Source organism: Callionymus lyra, chromosome 14, assembly GCF_982586985.1.
Source record: "Callionymus lyra chromosome 14, fCalLyr1.hap1.1, whole genome shotgun sequence".
Taxonomy (NCBI): domain Eukaryota; kingdom Metazoa; phylum Chordata; class Actinopteri; order Syngnathiformes; family Callionymidae; genus Callionymus; species Callionymus lyra.
The window spans coordinates 4,754,592-4,781,407 of NC_141831.1; the positions used below are offsets into that span (position 1 = coordinate 4,754,592).

General features: G+C 36.4%; 2 protein-coding genes across 2 annotated transcripts; both read left to right on the forward strand.

The window, feature by feature from the left end:
• The first annotated feature begins 830 nt into the window (after positions 1–830).
• LOC148065762 (aldehyde dehydrogenase family 3 member A2-like) lies at positions 831–15,527 on the forward strand. Its single transcript, XM_087807049.1, has 11 exons — positions 831–890; positions 1,793–1,955; positions 2,055–2,286; positions 4,208–4,293; positions 5,255–5,463; positions 5,521–5,638; positions 7,434–7,575; positions 12,457–12,623; positions 12,684–12,783; positions 14,160–14,392; positions 15,280–15,527. Exons 2-11 carry the CDS (start codon positions 1,794–1,796, stop codon positions 15,292–15,294), a joined length of 1,464 nt encoding a protein of 487 aa, XP_087663175.1. The 5' UTR covers positions 831–890; position 1,793; the 3' UTR covers positions 15,295–15,527.
• Positions 15,528–16,288: 761 nt separating this feature from the next.
• Positions 16,289–26,436, forward strand: ca4c (carbonic anhydrase IV c). The gene is made up of 8 exons (XM_087808076.1): positions 16,289–16,346; positions 19,008–19,055; positions 19,881–20,045; positions 21,380–21,525; positions 22,621–22,713; positions 22,768–22,834; positions 24,221–24,384; positions 26,263–26,436. The coding sequence occupies exons 1-8, from the start codon at positions 16,289–16,291 to the stop codon at positions 26,434–26,436; spliced, it is 915 nt and encodes a 304-aa protein (XP_087664202.1).
• Positions 26,437–26,816: the final 380 nt, after the last annotated feature.

Consider the following 26,816-nt stretch of genomic DNA (forward strand, 5'->3'; position numbering starts at 1 on the left):
AAGTAGCTACATTAGCAAAGAAGCTACATTAGCAAAGAAGCTACAATAGCTAATTAGCTACATTAGTAAAGAAGCTACATTAGCAAAGCAGCTATAAATACTAATCACTTACTTACTTACATTAGCAAACTAGCTTCATTAGCAAACTATCTATATTAGTAAAGAAGCTATAAATACTAATTACTTACTTACATTAGCAAAGTAGCTACATTATCGTATGTATTTTATATTATAGATATTGATGCTCCAGTTTTCGAACGACAGGGTTTTTATTCTGCTTTTTTGTTTAATTTGGTGTTTTGTTATTTTGTATGAACAAATAATTTAGACAGTTTCTGTTTGAAAATGTTCAAAATAAGTAAATTCACTCAGATATACAGTATATATATATATATATATACAGTATATAACAGATGTGTAGTGAAGGAATTACAAACTCTATTATTATTTTAGCATTATTACTTATAATAATGGTTTGTTTTGTGTTTATTATTGATTTTATTATTATTTATATGATGTATTATACATGTGTACTGTGTGTCCTGTACTCATATAAGGAGTATTTATTTATTTAATCCGAAGAGTTGGTTCTAGTTATAAATTTATTGGCCGCCATGTAAGTAAGTAAGTAAGTAATTTTTATTTATATAGCGCTTTTCCAGACCAGGGTCACATGTGGGTTTCAAAGTACCTCAGCGTGTACTTATTACACCTGATTAACAGTTGATACTTTCATAAAGTATTGTTTTAAGGCAATATTGACACTTATGTGAGGGACTTGGACCTGGACCTCGATGGAAGTCCAGCCCCCGCAGTGACGTCACGAGGGAGAGTCTAGCTCTGGACTCTCAGTCTCTCTCGAGTCTTCAGACCAACGACCTCGACTCCAGGTAACCTTGATCTCCCAGACTTTACACCGTTTATTTACCTTTATTTCGCGTCTGTTGTTACCGTTAGCGTCATATAATAACGACGATAATAACCTGCTATTACACCGCGTGACGTCATAATCCTGCGTTTTTGCGGAATAACGGACGTGATCAGGTTTGTTTACTGGAAATAAATCGTCCTCCCCCCGCTTTATAACTATGTTTTACACAACAATGACGCGTTTCTACGACTATTCTCTTTGTCTTCGTGCGAACAAAAACACAACGATCGCAGTTCGCGACATTTAAAACTATAGTTTATAAACAACGACAGGCTCGAGCCACTAGTTCCTCCTAAACGTTAATATTATTGTTTTTAAAACGTGGAAATAATTGATCTCAACTGTAGCTGCAGTCACGTTGAAAAAACGATTTTAAATTCCTACTTCAGCGACTTTAAACCACAAATGTAAATAATCGGTGTTGCGTTCAGGGACTGCTGATGACGTCACTTAAGATTATGTCGTGACTCTGTAATTACGTAAAATAATCAATTATTATTGAATTGCAATGTAGTGTAATGTAATAGAATTAATGTATTTTTGTTTAATATTCTTCTTTTCGTGTGTTTTTTTTTACTTTAATTTTCATTACTGTGTGTGTATCATTTGTTTGGAAACTATATTGAGTATAACAGGTAAACCTCATGAACATGTTTCTAAGATATGTTTCTGGTTTTCTTCAGTCAGCTTATACAATGTATTGTTTGAGTACTCACCAGTTTGTGGTACTGCATTTACAAGAACTGCCGCAGTAAAACAATATATATTGATTAAATAAATAATTCATAGAATATAGTGTTTGTACTCAATGTTATTAGCATTTATTTGACTTCAATTGGAGTTTTTTTTCTTTTGGTCCAGGATGTCTCGGGAACAACAAGCAGTAGCTCGCGCCAGGAAGGCGTTCCAGACCGGCAGGTCCAGACCCCTGGAGTACAGAATTTTCCAGCTCCAGAACCTGCTGAAGATGTTCACGGAGCGACAGAAGGAGATCTCTGACGCCATCAAGGCGGACCTGAACCGGGTGAGGATCAACAACAACAAGGACCACTTTTATCCAAGTGGTTCTTGGGAAATTCTCTAGAGGTTTTTGGATCCCAGTACTGATGGGGTCTGTGATCAGGGCGAGGTGATGACGCAGATCTTCGAGACTCTGGGTCTGGAGGACGAGATCGGCACGGCCATCAAGAAGCTGAAGGACTGGGCCAAACCCCGGCCGGTGGAGAAGAACCTGCTGACGCTCTCCGACACCCTGTACATCAAGCCGGAGCCCCTGGGTGTGGTCCTGGTCATCGGCGCCTGGAACTACCCCTGGGCCGTCACCATCCAGCCCCTGATCGGGGCCATCGCTGCCGGTACTGTCGTCTTTAAGAACCACGGTTGAATGAGGTCCATATGACTCAGGACGTGTGAAGAACACGTTTACGATGGGATGGATTGAGAGTCAGTGTGTGATTGTTGTCGTGTCAGAGGTGAAGTGGGTCAAAGTGTGTGTGATGCAACCAGGTCCACTGACGTCGTAAACTTCATCAGTATTGTACCCTGGACTTCGTTCTGTGGAGACACGGAGTTCTGATGTGTAACTGACTCGTTCGAGTCGCTTTTTGAGTTAATAATATAATTATTTAAAAACAATAATATAGTAAAAAATAGCTTAGTTACTGTGGTAATTATAGATACTTTGCTAATGTAGCTACTTTGCTAATGTACCTAAAATTCTAAGTATACACTTCATTCAAGAACACCTACAATTTCAACAACTTTTTGTTGTTTTATACATTCATAGATTTCACATTTAGTCTGTTGGCTTAGTTACTATTTGTTATATTCATCTGTTGCTTTTAGAATATCATTATATATTTACCAGTTTAAATGGACCAGGATTTACTGCCATTCATATATATATATATAAAGTATCAATAGTTCCACATTATTATAAATTGATGAATAATTATAATAAATATACCGTAAAATGTGGATCGCTAAAATGCTAATGTAGCTAGTATGCTAATGTAGCTAAAAAAAAAGGTCTACACTTTCTTCAATAACACAATTAAAGTTAAGAATTGTGTTTTTATCCAAATACCTCTTAGTTAATTAAACACTATTTTTTGTGGTATCTTGCTACAGGGGAAAATAGCTGCTATAGGAATCAAAAAGGAAAAATGTACATTTTGACGTTGTGTAACTATTCTAATTCTACAAATGGTGCAAGGCTATGAAACTAAGGCTAAACTTTTATTTCTATTTAACTGTGAGGAAAAGGAACTCTCGCCTTCATAACCTCAATTAAATTACAACTACTAAATATAACAGCTTTTTAATTGTTTACACATTCAATGAGTTTTGCGTTGAGTGCATGTGGGATCAAAATCACAAATAATAGTTACATATTATTATTAATTTATGATTTATTATGAATTATAAATACTGCTGTTGCTAATGTAGCTAGCATGCTAATTTAGTTCCAAGTCTAAACTTCGTTGAATAACGTAGTTCAGATTGATAATTGGATAATTATCCGATTTTTGCTAATGTAGCTACGTTGATAATGTAGCTTCTTTGCTAATGTAGCTACGTTGATAATGTAGCTTCTTTGCTAATGTAGCTACGTTGATAATGTAGCTTCTTTGCTAATGTAGCTCAAATTCTAAGCATACACTTCACTCAAGAACACAGCTTAGTTTTTTATATACGTGGTGTCGTGCTACAACAGGAAGTAGCAGTCTTTGAATGTGGCGCAAATGTATGTTTTGACATTTTAAGTTGTAATTAACAATTGTCATTCTTCAAATTGTGTAGCAACCGAAAAATAGTACAGACCTTAATAAATAGCACGGTAGTATTTTATTTTTAATATATAAAAACATAATTTACACATTTAACAGTTAAGTGTTGCCACTGATGTAAAAAACAAGACAAAGAACATTCATACTTTTCCAACTAACTCTTTATTTATCCCTATTTATCCTTAAAGTTCCTTCAATGTTGTTTGTGTTTCAGTCGAACCAGTCCGAGTGTAAAAGCAGGTTCAATATCAAGTGGATTTGAGGTCAAACAGCAGGAAGTTAATGTTTCCAAGTGGACTTTAGTCAATAGATCTGTGGAGTTAAATCAGTTTTCTGTTCAACTGATAAACATTTCACCTGCAGAACCAGCATGAACTGAATAAACATCTGGTTTATAGTCTCTTGAACTGTGTTTTGGAATATTTATTGATATGTTTGGTTGTTTTTTCTTCTGTTCATATCAAGACTTTGAATCATGTGACTCCAGGTAACGCTGTGGTGGTGAAGCCGTCAGAAGTCAGTGCTCACACGTCCAAAGTGATGGAGGCTCTGCTGCCGGTTTACATCGACAAAGTAAGACGAGTTCAACCTGAAGCGAACTCAAATCTCTTTCCTGTCCAAAGAGTTCTGCGCATTCGTTTGATCCAAGGAAGAGTAACATTTTAGAACAGTCAATTTATCAATAGCAAAGAATGATTACAAAAGTAGGCCTTACAAGACCTTTAATACAACAGTTAACAAAGAATGCAAATTATTCAGAAACACCAGAAGTTCGAGCGCTCGGTCCAGTTTCTGTCCGACATCCTGGTTCACCCACCAGATCCTTCCAGAGAGTGGCTGAAAATCTTTTAGCACGTCCTTTCTTTTAAAGACTTTTAAAGACAATCCCCAAACACGTGAAGTAAGTTGAGTATAAAATTTTGCAAAATCCGACTCCTTCATGAACAACAGATGTTGTTTGACTTGAACACTGAGCTAAACAATGAATCTTCAGTCTTCCTTCACACTTGTTATCTCAAACCAGGTCTGTAGACCATACATTCTAGAATCGTATACGTTTCTTATCTCAACAAGAACAGCACGTCCACATGGCTACATCCTTCTTTTCCCGACACATATGTCTTTCACAGTTAGAAGTATTGACACAAAGTGGCACCACGGTCCATACAAAGTTGAGGCACCGATGCCCCGAGCCCCCAAACGTTGAACCCTGCTCCCTGGGGAAGACGAAAGTCGAAAGACAAAATACAAGAATATGTTTGAACTCTGAATAAAAGATAACATTATCAATGTTAACCATTGAGTACACAAAACGAGGACATATATTCAACGCATCAATGAGTACATATATGTGGATCAATTTGAGGATATATCTTCAAACCACATGTATGAACTTAACAACGGGTCAATAGTTAAGAATTATCTTAACCTTTTTCATTTAAATCAACACAAACACACGACCAGGTGGTCATAATGTTACAGCTCAGGTCCCGGGACTCGTGGCGTGTTCTTGAACCTTGACCTCTCGTGCCAGGAACTGTACCCCGTGGTGACCGGAGGGGTGACCGAGACCCAGGAGCTGCTGCGACAGAGGTTCGACCACATCTTCTACACGGGCAGCAGTCCGGTGGGCAAGATCATCATGGCGGCCGCGGCCAAGAACCTGACCCCCGTCACGCTGGAGCTGGGCGGGAAGAGTCCCTGTTACATCGACAAAGACTGTGACCTCCGGGTCGCCTGCAGGTCCGACCCGTGGTTCCTCCACATGTTGACGTGTGTTGACTGTACTTGTGTCCACAGACGGGTGGCCTGGGGGAAGTTCACCAACTGTGGTCAGACTTGCATCGCGCCGGACTACGTCCTCTGTGACCCCAGCGTACAGGACCGGATTATTGAGGAGATCAAAATTGCCGTCAAGGTGAGTCACGTTCATATCAGTGTAAAGTCAAGAAGTGCGTGTGTCGTCAAGAATATGTTACGATACGTATCACGACACAGAGTCAACAATAAGATATACAGTGATATATAGTGGTAGTGTAGTAACAAGTATATATGTGTAGTATTGTCCAGTACTTGACTCTGGTGTTGTGATAGTGTAGTAACAAGTATATATGTGTAGTACTGTCCAGTACTTGACTCTGGTGTTGTGATAGTGTAGTAACAAGTATATATGTGTAGTATTGTCCAGTACTTGACTCTGGTGTTGTGATAGTGTAGTAACAAGTATATATGTGTAGTATTGTCCAGTACTTGACTCTGGTGTTGTGATAGTGTAGTAACAAGTATATATGTGTAGTATTGTCCAGTACTTGACTCTGGTGTTGTGATAGTGTAGTAACAAGTATATATGTGTAGTATTGTCCAGTACTTGACTCTGGTGTTGTGATAGTGTAGTAACAAGTATATATGTGTAGTATTGTCCAGTACTTGACTCTGGTGTTGTGATAGTGTAGTAACAAGTATATATGTGTAGTATTGTCCAGTACTTGACTCTGGTGTTGTGATAGTGTAGTAACAAGTATATATGTGTAGTATTGTCAAGTACTTGACTCTGGTGTTGTGATAGTGTAGTAACAAGTATATATGTGTAGTATTGTCCAGTACTTGACTCTGGTGTTGTGATAGTGTAGTAACAAGTATATATGTGTAGTATTGTCCAGTACTTGACTCTGGTGTTGTGATAGTGTAGTAACAAGTATATATGTGTAGTATTGTCCAGTACTTGACTCAGGTGTTGTGATAGTGTAGTAACAAGTATACATGTGTAGTATTGTCCAGTACTTGACTCTGGTGTTGTGATAGTGTAGTAACAAGTATATATGTGTAGTATTGCCGAGTACTTGACTCTGGTGTTGTGATAGTGTAGTAACAAGTATATATGTGTAGTATTGTCCAGTACTTGACTCTGGTGTTGTGATAGTGTAGTAACAAGTATATATGTGTAGTATTGTGTAGTACGTTACTCTGGTGTTGTGATAGTGTAGTAACAAGTATATATGTGTAGTATTGTGTAGTACGTTACTCTGGTGTTGTGATAGTGTAGTAACAAGTATATATGTGTATTATTGTGTAGTACGTTACTCTGGTGTTGTGATAGTGTAGTAACAAGTATATATGTGTAGTATTGTGTAGTACGATACTCTGGTGTTGTGATAGTGTAGTAACAAGTATATATGTGTAGTATTGTGTAGTACGTTACTCTGGTGTTGTGATAGTGTAGTAACAAGTATATATGTGTAGTATTGTGTAGTACGATACTCTGGTGTTGTGATAGTGTAGTAACAAGTATATATGTGTAGTATTGTGTAGTACGATACTCTGGTGTTGTGATAGTGTAGTAACAAGTATATATGTGTAGTATTGTGTAGTACGATACTCTGGTGTTGTGATAGTGTAGTAACAAGTATATATGTGTAGTATTGTGTAGTACGATACTCTGGTGTTGTGATAGTGTAGTAACAAGTATATATGTGTAGTATTGTCCAGTACTTGACTCTGGTGTTGTGATAGTGTAGTAACAAGTATATATGTGTAGTATTGTCCAGTACTTGACTCTGGTGTTGTGATAGTGTAGTAACACGTATATATGTGTAGTATTGTCCAGTACTTGACTCTGGTGTTGTGATAGTGTAGTAACAAGTATATATGTGTAGTATTGTGTAGTACGTTACTCTGGTGTTGTGATAGGTCATGGTGACACTCTCTACCGACAGGAGTTTTACACAAACAACCCGAAGACTTGTCCTGACTATGGACGCATCATCAACCAGCGCCATGTAAAGAGGATCGTGTCAATGATGGAGGGCAGCCAAGTAGCTTTTGGTGGAGACAGCGACGAGTCCGACTGCTACATAGGTAACACACACATACACCTGTGAGGAGTTAGTATGACTGTTACATAGGTAACACACACATACACCTGTGAGGAGTTAGTATGACTGTTACATAGGTAACACACACACCTGTGAGGAGTTAGTACAACTGTTACATAGGTAACACACACACCTGTGAGGAGTTAGTATGACTGCTACATAGGTAACACACACACACCTGTGAGGAGTTAGTATGACTGTTACATAGGTAACACACACACCTGTGAGGAGTTAGTACGACTGTTACATAGGTAACACACATACACCTGTGAGGAGTTAGTATGACCGTTACATAGGTAACACACACACCTGTGAGGAGTTAGTATGACTGTTACATAGGTAACACACACACCTGTGAGGAGTTAGTATGACTGTTACATAGGTAACACACACATACACCTGTGAGGAGTTAGTACGACTGTTACATAGGTAACACACACATACACCTGTGAGGAGTTAGTATGACCGTTACATAGGTAACACACACACCTGTGAGGAGTTAGTATGACTGTTACATAGGTAACACACACATACACCTGTGAGGAGTTAGTATGACTGTTACATAGGTAACACACACACCTGTGAGGAGTTAGTACAACTGTTACATAGGTAACACACACACCTGTGAGGAGTTAGTATGACTGCTACATAGGTAACACACACACACCTGTGAGGAGTTAGTATGACTGTTACATAGGTAACACACACACCTGTGAGGAGTTAGTACGACTGTTACATAGGTAACACACATACACCTGTGAGGAGTTAGTATGACCGTTACATAGGTAACACACACACCTGTGAGGAGTTAGTATGACTGTTACATAGGTAACACACACACCTGTGAGGAGTTAGTATGACTGTTACATAGGTAACACACACATACACCTGTGAGGAGTTAGTACGACTGTTACATAGGTAACACACACATACACCTGTGAGGAGTTAGTATGACCGTTACATAGGTAACACACACACCTGTGAGGAGTTAGTATGACTGTTACATAGGTAACACACACATACACCTGTGAGGAGTTAGTATGACTGTTACATAGGTAACACACACACCTGTGAGGAGTTAGTATGACTGTTACATAGGTAACACACACACCTGTGAGGAGTTAGTATGACTGTTACATAGGTAACACACACACCTGTGAGGAGTTAGTATGACTGTTACATAGGTAACACACACACCTGTGAGGAGTTGGTACGACTGTTACATAGGTAACACACACCTGTGAGGAGTTAATACGACTGTTACATAGGTAACACACACACCTGTGAGGAGTTAGTATGACTGTTACATAGGTAACACACACACCTGTGAGGAGTTAGTACGACTGTTACATAGGTAACACACACACCTGTGAGGAGTTAGTATGACTGTTACATAGGTAACACACACACGCCTGTGAGGAGTTAGTATGACTGTTACATAGGTAACACACACACATGTGAGGAGTTAGTATGACTGTTACATAGGTAACACACACACCTGTGAGGAGTTAGTATGACTGTTACATAGGTAACACACACACCTGTGAGGAGTTAGTATGACTGTTACATATGTAACACACACACCTGTGAGGAGTTAGTATGACTGTTACATAGGTAACACACACACCTGTGAGGAGTTAGTATGACTGTTACATAGGTAACACACACACCTGTGAGGAGTTAGTATGACTGTTACATAGGTAACACACACACCTGTGAGGAGTTGGTATGACTGTTACATAGGTAACACACACACCTGTGAGGAGTTAGTATGACTGTTACATAGGTAACACACACACGCCTGTGAGGAGTTAGTATGACTGTAACATAGGTAACACACACACATGTGAGGAGTTAGTATGACTGTTACATAGGTAACACACACACCTGTGAGGAGTTAGTATGACTGTTACATAGGTAACACACACACGCCTGTGAGGAGTTAGTATGACTGTTACATAGGTAACACACACACCTGTGAGGAGTTAGTATGACTGTTACATAGGTAACACACACACGCCTGTGAGGAGTTGGTATGACTGTTACATAGGTAACACACACACCTGTGAAGAGTTAGTATGACTGTTACATAGGGAACACACACACGCCTGTGAGGAGTTAGTATGACTGTTACATAGGTAACACACACACATGTGAGGAGTAAGTACGACTGTTACATAGGTAACACACACATGTGAGGAGTTAATACGACTGTTACATAGGTAACACACACACATGTGAGGAGTTAGTACGACTGTTACATAGGTAACACACACACATGTGAGGAGTTAGTACGACTGTTACATAGGTAACACACACACCTGTGAGGAGTTAGTACGACTGTTACATAGGTAACACACACACCTGTGAGGAGTTAGTACGACTGTTACATAGGTAACACACACACCTGTGAGGAGTTAGTCCGACTGTTACATAGGTAACACACACACCTGTGAGGAGTTAGTACGACTGTTACATAGGTAACACACACACCTGTGAGGAGTTAGTCCGACTGTTACATAGGTAACACACACACCTGTGAGGAGTTAGTCCGACTGTTACATAGGTAACACACACACCTGTGAGGAGTTAGTACGACTGTTACATAGGTAACACACACACTTGTGAGGAGTTAGTACGACTGTTACATAGGTAACACACACACCTGTGAGGAGTTAGTATGACTGTTACATAGGTAACACACACCTGTGAGGAGTGAGTACGACTGTTACATAGGTAACACACACACCTGTGAGGAGTTAGTATGACTGTTACATAGGTAACACACACACCTGTGAGGAGTTAGTATGACTGTTACATAGGTAACACACACACCTGTGAGGAGTTGGTATGACTGTTACATAGGTAACACACACACCTGTGAGGAGTTAGTATGACTGTTACATAGGTAACACACACACGCCTGTGAGGAGTTAGTATGACTGTAACATAGGTAACACACACACATGTGAGGAGTTAGTATGACTGTTACATAGGTAACACACACACCTGTGAGGAGTTAGTATGACTGTTACATAGGTAACACACACACGCCTGTGAGGAGTTAGTATGACTGTTACATAGGTAACACACACACCTGTGAGGAGTTAGTATGACTGTTACATAGGTAACACACACACGCCTGTGAGGAGTTGGTACGACTGTTACATAGGTAACACACACACCTGTGAGGAGTTAGTCCGACTGTTACATAGGTAACACACACACCTGTGAGGAGTTAGTATGACTGTTACATAGGTAACACACACACCTGTGAGGAGTTAGTATGACTGTTACATAGGTAACACACACACCTGTGAGGAGTTAGTACGACTGTTACATAGGTAACACACACACCTGTGAGGAGTTAGTCCGACTGTTACATAGGTAACACACACACCTGTGAGGAGTTAGTCCGACTGTTACATAGGTAACACACACACCTGTGAGGAGTTAGTACGACTGTTACATAGGTAACACACACACTTGTGAGGAGTTAGTACGACTGTTACATAGGTAACACACACACTTGTGAGGAGTTAGTACGACTGTTACATAGGTAACACACACACCTGTGAGGAGTTAGTACGACTGCTACATAGGTAACACACACCTGTGAGGAGTTAGTGCGACTGTTACATAGGTAACACACACCTGTGAGGAGTTAGTACGACTGCTACATAGGTAACACACACCTGTGAGGAGTTAGTGCGACTGTTACATAGGTAACACACACCTGTGAGGAGTTAGTACGACTGTTACATAGGTAACACACGCACCTGTGAGGAGTTAGTACGACTGCTACATAGGTAACACACACCTGTGAGGAGTTAGTGCGACTGTTACATAGGTAACACACACCTGTGAGGAGTTAGTACGACTGCTACATAGGTAACACACACACCTGTGAGGAGTTAGTACGACTGCTACATAGGTAACACACACCTGTGAGGAGTTAGTATGACTGCTACATAGGTAACACACACACCTGTGAGGAGTTAGTACGACTGTTACATAGGTAACACACACCTGTGAGGAGTTAGTATGACTGTTACATAGGTAACACACACCTGTGAGGAGTTAGTATGACTGCTACATAGGTAACACACACACCTGTGAGGAGTTAGTACGACTGTTACATAGGTAACACACACCTGTGAGGAGTTAGTATGACTGTTACATAGGTAACACACACCTGTGAGGAGTTAGTATGACTGCTACATAGGTAACACACACACCTGTGAGGAGTTAGTACGACTGCTACATAGGTAACACACACCTGTGAGGAGTTAGTACGACTGTTACATAGGTAACACACACCTGTGAGGAGTTAGTACGACTGCTACATAGGTAACACACACCTGTGAGGAGTTAGTACGACTGTTACATAGGTAACACACACACCTGTGAGGAGTTAGTATGACTGTTACATAGGTAACACACACACCTGTGAGGAGTTAGTATGACTGTTACATAGGTAACACACACCTGTGAGGAGTGAGTACGACTGTTACATAGGTAACACACACCTGTGAGGAGTTAGTATGACTGCTACATAGGTAACACACACACCTGTGAGGAGTGAGTACGACTGTTACATAGGTAACACACACCTGTGAGGAGTGAGTACGACTGTTACATAGGTAACACACACCTGTGAGGAGTTAGTACGACTGTTACATAGGTAACACACACACCTGTGAGGAGTTAGTATGACTGTTACATAGGTAACACACACCTGTGAGGAGTGAGTACGACTGTTACATAGGTAACACACACCTGTGAGGAGTGAGTACGACTGTTACATAGGTAACACACACCTGTGAGGAGTTAGTCCGGGTCTTCACACCAGACTGGGTTTCAGCGCCGACTGTTCTGCGGGACGTGAAGCCGGACGCGAAGGTGATGGAGGACGAGATCTTCGGACCGGTTCTGCCCATCCTGCCCGTCAACAGCCCGGACGAAGCCGTGGCGTTCATCAACGACGGAGAGAAACCTCTGGCTCTCTACGTGTTCACATCAGACCACAAGGTTCTGACAGGATTCCTCCAGGTTTCATCACAGGTTGTAACTCTGGTTCTGGTTCCACAGCTGATCCAGAAGTTTGAGAACGAGACCTCTAGCGGTGGGATGGTGGCCAACGACTGTCTGGTCCACTACTCAGTCAGTGCTCTGCCTTTCGGAGGCGTCGGTAACTTTCTTTCTTGCTCATCCATCAAAGTCACTCGTCAACTTTATGCGATTTAACTGTTTAACAAATCAATCCTTCCTACATCAATCATTTGAGGTACTTCATACTCACAATATTTATATTTAATGGAACATTTCAAACGTATTTGGAATAATTTCATTCAAAGATTTGAATATTGAAAGGTTGTTTTTTTTATTTATTCTATAATTGAATTAAAAAATATATATATTTTCAAAATGATGTTATTTTTCACACATTCAGTTTGATATTTTAATTTCAATACATCAAAAATAACTTTTTCTAGATTCATTCTTTACATATAGACATATAGAGTGTCATATATATACATATATATATATATATATATATATATATATATATATATATATATATATATATATATATGTATATATATAATAACTATGAATTAATATTATATTTAATTTACAAAAATATTTTTTTATCTATTGGAATGAGAAAATCAAACTTTATCTGTAAAATAATAATTCATTTTTGAAAGCTAAATCCTAATGTAGCTAAAATGCTGATGTTGCTAAATCATAATGTAGCTAAATGCTAATGTAGCTAAAATGCTAATGTAGCTTAATCCTAATGTAGCTAAAATGATGATGTTGCTTAATCATAATGTTGCTAAATCATAATGTAGCTAAAATGCTGATGTTGCTAAATCTTAATGTTGCTAAATCATAATCTAGCTAAATGCTAATTTAGCTAAAATGCTAATGTAGCTAAATCCTAATGCAGCTAAAATGCTTATGTAGCTTAATCATAATGTTGCTAAATCCTAATGTAGCTAAAAACCTAATGTAGCTAAAATGCTTATGTAGCTAAATAAACAATTTCCCGAAGGAGACCTCCTGAGGGATCAATAAAGTTTTACCTTACCTTACCTTACCTTACCTTAAATCATAATGTTGCTAAATCCTAATGTAGCAAAAAACCTAATGTAGCTAAAATGCTGGCGTAGATAAATCCTAATGCAGCGAAAATGCTAATGTAGCTAAATCCTAATCTAGCTAAATTCTAATGAAGCTAAAATGCTAATGTAACTAAATCCTAACGTAGCTTAAATGTTTACATAGCTGAATCCTAATGCAGCGAAAATGCTAATGTTGCTAAATCCTAATCTAGCCATATTCTAATGAAGCTAAAATGCTAATGTCACTAAATCCTAACCTAGCTAAATTGCTAATGTGTCTTAATGCTAAATCAGCAGTTGATTCACTTACACAGTTCCAGTTAAGAAATGACTTCTTAGTGAATAAACCATATTATTAATTTTGTGACGTCATGCTAACAGGAAGCTACTTGTTCCTCTGGTTCTTCTCTTAATGGTGATGGTTGTGGACCTCCAGGTAACAGTGGGATGGGCTGCTACCACGGCAAGTTCTCCTTCGACCAGCTGAGCCACCTGAGAGCGTGTCTGATCAAGAAGCTGAAGATGGAAGGCGTGAACAACATGCGTTACCCTCCGCACACGCTCAAGAAGCTGGGCTGGGCTCGCTTCTTCATCCTCAGCGACCTGGGCTGGATCGGACGGATGGCCATGTTTGCCGTGATGGCCGTGGTGGCGGCGGCTCTGCTGCAGGTGAGCTGAACCTTCACCTTTGACCGAGGCTGGGATGTGAACCTGTGACCTCTGTCATCCCTGTTAGCCTCGGAGCTAACTAGCATTAATAGTTCATTCTGTTGAGTAAAATACAACTTGATGGATGAAATATATTTTTATTTTTTTATTTTTATTTTTTATTTTAATATAAGTTTGTTGTTAATAATGTTTATATTATTATGTTGTTATTTTGTTGATATTATAACTCCATTATAATCATTATTTAAGTCATAATTATCTTTATTTATTTATTGTGTTATTATGATTTATTGTTATATTATTCATTTTATTATTGTTTTTGTTTATTTTATATGTAAGTAAGTAAGTAATGGTTATTTATAAAGCGCCTTTGTACTTTTTATCTTAATATAATGTGTATGTTTGTTTAAACTTAAATTAAACTTCCATTTCTCAAATGAGGGAATAATAAAGGAATAATAATGATAAAGAATACTGAGAAATAATCAATTTATTATTTGAATTAAAAAATAGGGGCGTTTTTTATTTTTTTATAAATTACTTTTGTTAATTACTTTTAATTAAAGAAGAAATATATTTTAATACACAATTAACACTGAATATCTGCCTTGGTGCTTGTTTTGTTTTCTATCACTTATTTTGTGTGTTATGTTGTTTCTTTTATTCTCTACTGACGCCACAAACAAATGATGTTACGTCGTAGAATCCTGGGTGGGTTTATTTGAACAATAATTATAATTAGAAACATTAAATATATTAACAATATACATGTATTTTTGTGTTTTATTGTAAAAACATACACAAAATGTACAATATTATTGATCTGAACAACTATCATTTGTTTGGTTGATGAATATTGTTGTAACTTGTTTCCTCTGTCGTTTCAGAAGTTCCTTCTCTGAAGACTCGTCCACGAGAGAGAAGCTCAAACACTAACTTCACGATCGTCACAGACTTTATGTTTCCACGACTACTGAGCTCACGTCTGTCTTTGCAATGAAGGAAATTAACCTTTGATTTTACTAATGTTTTATAATAATGAAGTACATTCAGTCGCACTTTCAATATTTAAATAATACAATACAACTACCTGCTTTTTAATTACTTTGATGAAGATAAACGCTTTTATACAGGATTTGTGTCGTCTTGTGTGTTTTTTATTCATTTAATAGTTCGTAAAAAAGGCTTTGAACTTATTGAAGTATATCATTAAATTACTGGTTGACCTTATGAATTTTAAACGTTGAAACACTGAATTATTTAATTGAATTAATGCTATATTAAATTAATTTTATTAAAGAATTTCTATAATGATTTTTATTTTATAATTTAAATATTTAAATGTAAATATTATTTCATGTTATTTACACATAGAGTTTGATATTCTTAGATACATTTTCTAAATATAATAATTTTAATTCGTAGTCTTTTAACAACAGAACGAGCTAATGATCGTGTGGAGCTACGTTGTCACGTGATCGTCTGCGCGTCGCATGATTGGCTGAAAGTTTGACCAAGTAGCTGGGTTGTTATTGTCTGTTTTATATCGAATCAAACAAATATATTGAATTTAAAAAATGTATGTTGGAATCAGAATTTAAAAACTGTATATTTTGATCAAGAAAATAAATTAATTTAAAAAAAAAGAAAAAGATTGATCACGATTGAACTTTCAGCCAATCAAGCGAAGCAGCAACGATCACGTGACGATGTAGCAGTACACAGTACTTAACACAAGATGGAACCTTTAAACTTCTTGAATTCCAGCAGTAGGTGGCGCCACACTCCAGTTTTGAAAGACTCATTAGCAAATGAGACATTCTTCCTCACACACACCTTTAGTGTTCACACACACCTGTACCGTTCAGAAAGTGAGGAGAGACTCAGCAGCAGGTCATGGATTCTTCTCTCTACTTCCTGGTCCTGATGACTCTGGACGCTCACCTGTGCACAGGTACGTGTTTCCTCTGCGCTCATTCTCTGAGATGCTCAATTGTCTCTTAAGACACTCGTGTGTTTTTGTAATTGAAATAATATCACATTAACGACGTCACTGCGATGAACCTGACGTGAGAGCCACAGGTGAGTGCGTCTCCACCTGTACTCAGTCCCGTGAGAACCCTGATCGGCCTTCAATGAACGGCATTGTGGGAGTTAATCTGAGCGGCCAAATTAGTTTTGTGAGAGAGTTTTCTTTCCCACAACACAACACAACACTGGTCACACCAACAACACAATAGACAACAACGACAAACCAACACGACTGTAGACGAGTGTCTTCAGAATATTTTAACTGTTGTTAAAACTTTATTATAATACTTTTTAAATTAAAATTAGGTTTGATTTGTTTAGGTTTTGATTTGTTTTTCTTCACTAAACATACTGTTTAATATTTTAATTCCACGACACATTTTCTAAATTCAATATTGTTTAGATTTAAAGGTTGATTTATTGTTTATATATATAAATATATTCCAAAAGTATATATTATTTTTGACACATCAGGTTTGATATAATTATTCCAATTGTTAAATTATGCATTTTTGTTATTTGTTGACTTTTTCAAATGAATACATTGTTGTAATATTGCAGTAGTTTTTTTGTTTGTTTGTTTAATTATTTAAACAGCAAAACAAATTGAAACTTTAAATATAGAAATGATTAAAATAGTGTAATATTGCCAACAAAATTAAACATTTCTAATGTTAATCATTCAATAAAAACAATAACATTTAAAAATATATTTTATTGAATTTATGTTATTCATTGAAAAAACACATTCAATATAAAAGTTATTGAATTTAATTATTTAAAATAAAATAGTCAATGCTTAAAAAAATAAACAGCATTTAAATTAAAAATAAAATATTAAATCCTCAAATTTTCTGACGTCACTCAAATACTTCCATACAAGAACAGTACCTTGTGGTACCCCACACCTCCAACGTACATTTAAAACGGGTAAAAAGTAGTTTATATTGATTCATCATTTTACGACAAATACACAAACAGACATCAAAGTTGTACAACATTATTTCCAGCATGAGTGTGTTAATTTTGTGAGTCTATGAAGTCAAATCTCTTAACGAAGTTTACAAGGAAGGACAAGTGCATCCAGGGTTTTCTTGGATGAGCGTCTTCGTTTAGATTTATCGACATTTGAGGTGAAAAACAATTTCTTTAAGTAGCGACAGGATGTTGATCATGTTGAGTTTATCTTTAAACATGTTAGCTTCAGTTTGAAGAGATGATGAAGTTGTTTGTGAAAGAAGAGAAACAGATGAATTGAGTCTTAAAGAATAAAAGAACAATATTTAGTCATACTTTCTTTTAATATACATGTGTGGATGGATGGATACGGATATGCTAATAATAACCGAATTTAAATACAATGCTATGCTAACCAGCTCTAAGAAATAATGATGCTACAATGCTATGCTAATCAGCTCTAAAGAAATGGTGAAGCTACAATGCTATTCTGACCAGCTATGAGGAAATGACAAAGCTAAAATGCTATGCTAACCAGCTCTAAGAAATGGTGAAGCTACAATGCTATGCTCACCAGCTTTAAGAAATGATAAAGCTACATTGCTATGCTCACCAGCTTTAAGAAATGATAAAGCTACAATGCCATGCTAACTAGCTTTAAGAAATGATAAAGCTATAATGCTATGCTAACCAGCTTTAAGAAATGATAAAGCTACAATGCTATGCTAACCAGCTTTAAGAAATGATAAAGCTACAATGCTATGCTAACCAGCTTTAAGAAATGATAAAGCTACAATGCTATGCTAACCAACTTTAAGAAATTATAAAGCTACAATGCTATGCTCACCAGCTTTAAGAAAATGATAAAGCTACAATGCTATGCTAACCAGCTTTAAGAAATGATAAAGCTACAATGCTATGCTAACCAGCTTTAAGAAATTATAAAGCTACAATGCTATGCTAACCAGCTCTAAGAAATGATAAAGCTACAATGCTATGCTAACCAGCTCTAAGAAATGATAAAGCTACAATGCTATGCCAACCAGCTCTAAGAAAAGATAAAGCTACAATGCTATGCTAACCAGCTCTAAGAAATGATAAAGCTACAATGCTACGCCAACCAGCTCTAAGAAATGATAAAGCTACAATGCTATGCTAACCAGCTCTAAGAAATGATAAAGCTACAATGCTATGCTAACCAGCTCTAAGAAATGATAAAGCTACAATGCTATGCTAACCAGCTCTAAGAAATGATAAAGCTACAATGCTATGCTAACCAGCTCTAAGAAATGATAAAGCTACAATGCTATGCTAACCAGCTCTAAGAAATGATGAAGCTACAATGCTATGCCAACCAGCTTTAAGAAATGATAAAGCTACAATGCTATGCTAACCAGCTCTAAGAAATGATAAAGCTACAATGCTATGCTAACCAGCTCTAAGAAATGATAAAGCTACAATGCTATGCTAACCAGCTCTAAGAAATGATGAAGCTACAATGCTAAGGTCTTTCAAAAGAACAGTCGTTGATTTCTTAAAATGATCGTTAATATAAAAAAGATGAAGAGAACGAACATGTTACTAAAGAAAAGTAGAAAAGTATTGAAGTACTTTTGTGTATCTGCAGCTCAGTGGTGTTACCAGAGTCAATACTCCTGTGACGACACCTGTGGAGGTAAAACACACTCGTTTCCACGTCATCATCAACAAATATTATTCATACAAACACATGATATATTCAACAAATATTACAAATATAACAAATAAAAATAACAAATGATTAAATTATAATCATAACAGAATAATCGTGATTTAAAAAAATAAAACAATATCAGATATGAATAGAATATATTGGTTAAAATATATAAATAAACTTGACCTGTGATATTTAATTTTGATTTTTTTTTAACTATATATTTTTTTCCAAATTTAAGTTGTCGAAGCAGTTCACAAAAAATAATAAATAAGAACACAGAATAGACATATTAAAATAACAAATAAATAAATAATAACAAAACAATAATGGTAATAAAATCATCATAAACCAAAAACTATAAAGTAAAACAAACAAAAATAAACACAAATATCTGGAGGTTAAACACAAACAATTGATTTTTTATTTTATATATAGATTTAGATCTTTATGTTTTCATTAGTTGAAAAGACAAGATTAAACATGAATATACTTTATATAAAGATATACATTAACATATTCAAAACAATAACACAAAAAATAATATGTCAAAAGACAAACAATAATAAATAAAACATAAAATGGAAGAATCACAAAAAAACATAAAATAAACACAATAATAAATAAAATGCACGTAGAAGATCAAACACTTGATCCATGATGTTTGTTTGATTCAACTTTAATTTTCCATATTAAGACATAATATAATGTTGTATAAACACATGTTAAAATAATAACAAATGATGAATAATATTTATTTCTTAAATAATCCTAAAATAAACACAATCGTCATAAAACAACGTCCAGACCCGAGTCGCTGGGCGTCCCAGTTCCCCAGGTGTGGAGGGCTGCGTCAGTCGCCGATCAACATCGTGACCAGGAAGGTTCACGTCAACACGGCTCTGCCGCCCTTTGACTTCATCGGCCACACCCTCAAGATCAACCTCACCGTGAAGAACCTGGGACACTCAGGTGAGAACCTCTCAGGAGAACCTCTCAGGAGAACATCTCAGGTGAACCTCTCAAGAGAACCTCTCAGGAGAACCTCTCAGGAGAACCTCTCAGGAGAACGTTTCTAGAGAACATCTCAAAGGAACCTCTCAAGAGAACAACTGTAGAGAAACTCTCGGGAGAACATTTCTACAGAACCTCTCAAGAGAACGTTTTAAGAGAACATTTCTACAGAACCTTTCAAGATAACATTTCTAGAGAACCTCTCAAGACAACCTCTCAAGAGAACGTTTCTACAGAACATTCCTAGAGAAACTCTTTCAGAGAAGATTTCTACAGAACCTCTCAAGAGAACATTTCTAGGTAACCTCTCAAGAGAACATTTCTAGAGAACCTCTCAAGAGAACATTTCTACAGAACCTCTCAAGAGAACATTTCTAGAGAACCTCTCAAGAGAAATTCTAGAGAAACTCTTTAAGAGAACATTTCTACAGAACCTCTTAAGAGAACCTCTAAAGAGAACATTTCTACAGAACCTCTCAAGAGAACCTCCCAAGAGAACATTTCTAAAGAACCTCTCAAGAGAACATCTCAAGAGAACCTCTCAAGAGAACATTTCTAAAGAACCTCTCAAGAGAACATCTCAAGAGAACATTTCTAAAGAACCTCTCAAGAGAACATCTCAAGAGAACATTTCTAAAGAACCTCTCAAGAGAACATCTCAAGAGAACATTTCTAAAGAACCTCTCAAGAGAACATTTCTAAAGAACCTCTCTAGAGAACATTTCTACAGAACCTCTCAAGAGAACATTTCTAAAGAACCTCTCAAGAGAACCTCTCAAGAGAACATTTCTAAAGAACCTCTCAAGAGAACATCTCAAGAGAACCTCTCAAGAGAACATCTCAAGAGAACCTCTCAAGAGAACATTTCTAAAGAACCTCTCAAGAGAACATCTCAAGAGAACATTTCTAAAGAACCTCTCAAGAGAACATCTCAAGAGAACCTCTCAAGAGAACATTTCTAAAGAACCTCTCAAGAGAACCTCTCAAGAGAACATTTCTAAAGAACCTCTCAAGAGAACATCTCAAGAGAACATCTCAAGAGAACATCTCAAGAGAACATCTCAAGAGAACATTTCTAAAGAACCTCTCAAGAGAACATCTCAAGAGAACATTTCTAAAGAACCTCTCAAGAGAACATTTCTAAAGAACCTCTCTAGAGAACATTTCTACAGAACCTCTCAAGAGAACATTTCTAAAGAACCTCTCAAGAGAACCTCTCAAGAGAACCTCTCAAGAGAACCTCTCAAGAGAACCTCTCAAGAGAACCTCTCATCAATCCTTCTTCCTCTCAGCTCACTTCGAACTGCCTCAGTCGGTGCGTCTGACCGGAGGAGCTCTGCCGGGTCACTACAGGGCGGCTCAGTTCCACTTCCACTGGGGCGGCAGTGGGAGACCAGGATCAGAGCACACCATCGACGGGGAGAGGTTCCCTATGGAGGTAAACTTCAGACCTTCATTGATTATTGTAGTCACTCTGAATAAAACTGTCTTAAGTTCTTTGTTCAGGACATTTTTCATTTTCCTTTTTCACGACATCGTTTTAGTAAATATTGAAACCGAAATTAGATAAAAAAGTTATTTTGATTCAATTTATTTTCAGCAACGGTTTATAAATATTTAATTGGCATTTTTATTTATTTATTTAAGTTTTTTTTTTAATTCCTTCTTTTCTAAATTGTTTTGTCTATTTATTAGATAATTATTATTAATTCATAATTATTATGAATTAATAATTATTAATTAATTATTCCAGTTCCAGTGTATAGTGTTTGGACGTGTAATTACAACTAGATATTTAACCATTTTATCACTAGTTAAACTTCACATTTAACTTCAGTTACAGACATTGGTTTGCAGATATTTTTTCCTATTTTCTTTCTTTTATTTGTGCTTTTACTTTGAAAAGTAAAATCAGTTTTAAATCACATATTTTAAATTAAATATCGCACAATTATTTCAAAATTTTACTTGCATTCGATTTTCAATGTAATAAATTTGAAAGATACAATGTTTCTCTTTATTTAGAATCTTTTAATAATAACAATATTTAATCAAATGAATATAAAATCTTATCCAAGAACATAAACGTATATTTATATTCATTTAGTTTAATTGTTGATCGTCCACCAACAATAAAACTATCAAAACTAATGTTTCTAACACGTTTATTTCTACTTCAAATCTATGTTTAACTTGTTCTTTTAATAGTTATTTTTTTATATTCTTCTGAACTACATTTATTTAACATCACACTTTAAATGTAATTTATATAAAACTAAATATTACAGTTTATTTCATGTCATAATCATTTTTTTTCCATCTCATGTATTTAATTTAAAACGTGTTTTTCTTAAGAATCTCTAAAAAAAACCCTGATTAAAGCTCATTTAACCATATAATTATTTATTGATTTATGTTTAAAGTATTTATTTGAAAGTAAGTATTTTAAAAGTACTCACATCAAACTGAAGCACGAAGCCGTCGTCCGCCCGTCACAGAGCGTCGTGGGTCACTTTGACCCGCTTGTGTCCAGATGCACATCGTGCACCTGAAGGAACCGTACGGGTCGCTGCTGGAGGCGGAACACGACATGGCCGGCATCGCTCTGCTGGCGTTCTTGTTCCAGGTGCGTCGGATTCTCACCTTTTCGTTAAAGGTTCTGACGAAGCTTCGCTCGCAGGAGACGACGGACGATCATCCTCATCTGGACCCGGTCATCGCGGCTCTGGGCCGAGTACCAAACAACGGTAACGGCTGCTTCGTGTGTCTCCTGGACTATTATACTCTAGTGAAACTGCTTTAACAAAGTACAAGTAGCATTAAAGCAGCAAAACGTAGGATTGAACATGTTTATATTTGGCTCCCTCCAGTGTTCAAATGGCGTAACTGCATCTACTCTTGCCCTCCTGCCTATTTTCTGGAACTCCTGTGTTGTTCTCAGTATTATCTTGATCTTCAAAGTATACACTTTATTGAGTATTGTTTTGATTGTTAAAGCGCTTTGTGACCCTGGTCTAGAAAAGCACTATATAAATAAATATTACTTACTTACTTACAAGTGCTTATTATTTCAGTGTCAACATTATTAATTATTAATATTATTTAACATTTGAATGTTACTTTTAAATAATAAATAACATTTAATACATTGTTTTTATTGAATTAAATATTTGTCATTTTATTCACAATAGTATACCAGCCTTTTACATTGAAATTAAATTCTACAAATATATATGTATATTCTTTTCAATTATTGGAATCAGAATATTAAACTATGTGTCAAAACAAAAACAAATTAAATATATTTTTTAAATCATTTGATTTCTTTAATAAAAATTATTTAAAAGAAAACGAATTCAACCTTTCAGGATGGAACTTATTGAATATTGTTATTTAATGAATTGATAAAATACATCTTAAAATATATTTAAAAATAATAAAATTAAAATAATTCCAAGTTTGTCTTTTTCTCTCACTAGAAGCTTAATTTGGTAGTTTTAAAAAATAACAGACCAAAATAGAAATGAATGCAAGCGCCGTCTCGTCTACGACCCGCTGTCGTCAAGGGTTGTTTAGAAAGAGCAACATCTAATAAGTTCTTAATATAATATAAATATATATATTTACTACTGGTCTGTTTAAAATTATCTTATTCAGAAAATAAATGATAAAAAAAGGTTTCATAGCGAGTACAATAATAATGATAAATCATTGAATTTAATCAAGAAAAATCATATTTTTATATACATTATTGTCGAATTATGTATATAAAAATATGAAAGACATTGATGTGAATAAATCTAGTGTGTTTTTCTTCTTCACGATGTATTTGAGGCGAGACTGACCAGCAGACAACAAATAAAACTATTAAATAAAGAACAAAAACTGAAACAATCAAATCTAATCTCCAAACTAAATTAATTCAAAAGTACAAAAACAAGTGTTGAGCCAGAAGTCAATTCAAGGAAATAGACATATATTTACAGGAAGTGAACTAACAAAATAAAACCAAAATAAAAGAGGGATGCAAAATCTTTTTCACTTTTTAATTGTTTCCTCACATTCGTCTCTTGACGCAAAATCATCTTCAAACAAAGAAAGTGTTTGTTTGTCATCCTTCGCTCCGTCCGAAGGAAGCTCGTCCGTGATCCCGAACTTCCGCCTCAGCGACATCGTGCCGTCGTCGCAGGAGCTGCACAGTTACTACCGTTACGTGGGATCCATGACCACACCTGGCTGCGAGCAGGCCGTCGCCTGGACCGTGTTCAGCAGGACTCTGTCCATCAGCAGCCGACAGGTACGGCAACAGTCACAGCTGTGTTTACGGATTGATTTAGAATCACACTGTGAAAAACTATCAATACACTTGAGTATCGCAATATTTAGTCTCAATACTGTGTTGATATTCAACAGCACTTTCTCAATTTCTTTAAGGATTTCAAATAATTTCATTGTGTAAAAACTTTATTCAAATATAAACCGTAAAATGAAAAAAGCCGAAAAATCAATTTCCGTTGAATATTGATACTTTATCGGGAAAATACATTATTTATATTTGGCTTTGAGGTATATTTTTTTATCTTACAATTAACATGCAAATATTTACATCGTTTGTTCATTTTTGTGTTACAATGAAACTCCCGGCCTCTAGATGGCAGTAGTCGTTACTTCCTCCGCAGTTTAAGGAACAAAAAAATCCTGTAAGATCCCGGCGATGACTGAGGACGAGAGGATACAGTGACTCCAGAAGCTTTTAAAGCTGATTTTTGGACAAATTTTGGTTTGAAAACAAATGAAAATCTGTAAATTCTGGAACACCAGAGTCAAGTACTGGACAATACTACACATATATACTTGTTACTACACTATCACAACACCAGAGTCAAGTACTGGACAATACTACACATATATACTTGTTACTACACTATCACAACACCAAAGTCAAGTACTGGACAATACTACACATATATACTTGTCACTACACTATCACAACACCAGAGTCAAGTACTGGACAATACTACACATATATACTTGTTACTACACTATCACAACACCAGAGTCAAGTACTGGACAATACTACACATATATACTTGTTACTACACTATCACAACACCAGAGTCAAGTACTGGACAATACTACACATATATACTTGTTACTACACTATCACAACACCAGAGTCAAGTACTGGACAATACTACACATATATACTTGTTACTACACTATCACAACACCAGAGTCAAGTACTGGACAATACTACACATCTTTACTTGTTACTACACTATCACAACACCAGAGTCAAGTACTGGACAATACTACACATATATACTTGTTACTACACTTTCACAACACCAGAGTCAAGTACTGTACAATACTACACATATATACTTGTTACTACACTATCTCAACACCAGACTCAAGTACTGGACAATACTACACATATATACTTGTTACTACACTTTCACAACACCAGAGTCAAGTACTGTACAATACTACACATATATACTTGTTACTACACTATCTCAACACCAGACTCAAGTACTGGACAATACTACACATATATACTTGTTACTACACTATCACGACACCAGAGTCAAGTACTGGACAATACTACACATGTATACTTGTTACTACACTATCACAACACCAGAGTCAAGTACTGGACAATACTACACATATATACTTGTTACTACACTATCACAACACCAGAGTCAAGTACTGGACAATACTACACATATATACTTGTTACTACACTTTCACAACACCAGAGTCAAGTACTGTACAATACTACACATATATACTTGTTACTACACTATCTCAACACCAGACTCAAGTACTGGACAATACTACACATATATACTTGTTACTACACTATCACGACACCAGAGTCAAGTACTGGACAATACTACACATGTATACTTGTTACTACACTATCACAACACCAGAGTCAAGTACTGGACAATACTACACATATATACTTGTTACTACACTATCACTGTATATCGTGATACATCATGGAACTCCTTTGTCTGGGATTTGGTTCCACTAAACTGCAAACCCATAATGCACTGCAACAACTGTGCTCATCATAGTATATTGAATGTGCAGGTTATACAGATCAAATACTGTAGAGAAACACTAATACGATCTGGTTCTAAGCGAGTTTCTTCCTCTGCAGCTGGACGCTCTGGTCAAACAGTGCCTCTTCTGGACCGGTCAACCCATGACGGACATCTTCAGACCCACGCAGCCTCTGGACGGCAGAGTCGTGTATCGATCCAACACAGGTGTGGTTCTGCAGACGCACCTGTGGTCGGTCCTGGTGCTGGTGTGTGGAGCGTTGAGGCTTTGACGGGATCCAGAGTCAAAGGTCGAGACTTATTATGATAAATAGTAAATAAAGAATTCTGTCTTGTTTAGAAGAAATACTGCTATAGAGGTAGAAGTGTTCATTCATAGTATTTTACTAAAGTTTCCTCTGTAGTAATGTTAGTAATAATATTAATTACATGGTTTTCTGTGATTATATGAAACAAAATTGAGCAGATTTAGCTTAAAAAACAACAGAGAATCAAACAATCAGCAGCTCATGAAACGCCTGTGATTTTAAGTAGTTATTTTGTGTATGTTTGTGTACTGAATAAAACTTCTCTTGACAGTGAGAAATGTGTTATATTTGCAGACGAATAATCCGAGTATAATTTTTCTTGTGATGAAATGATTGGATCACCT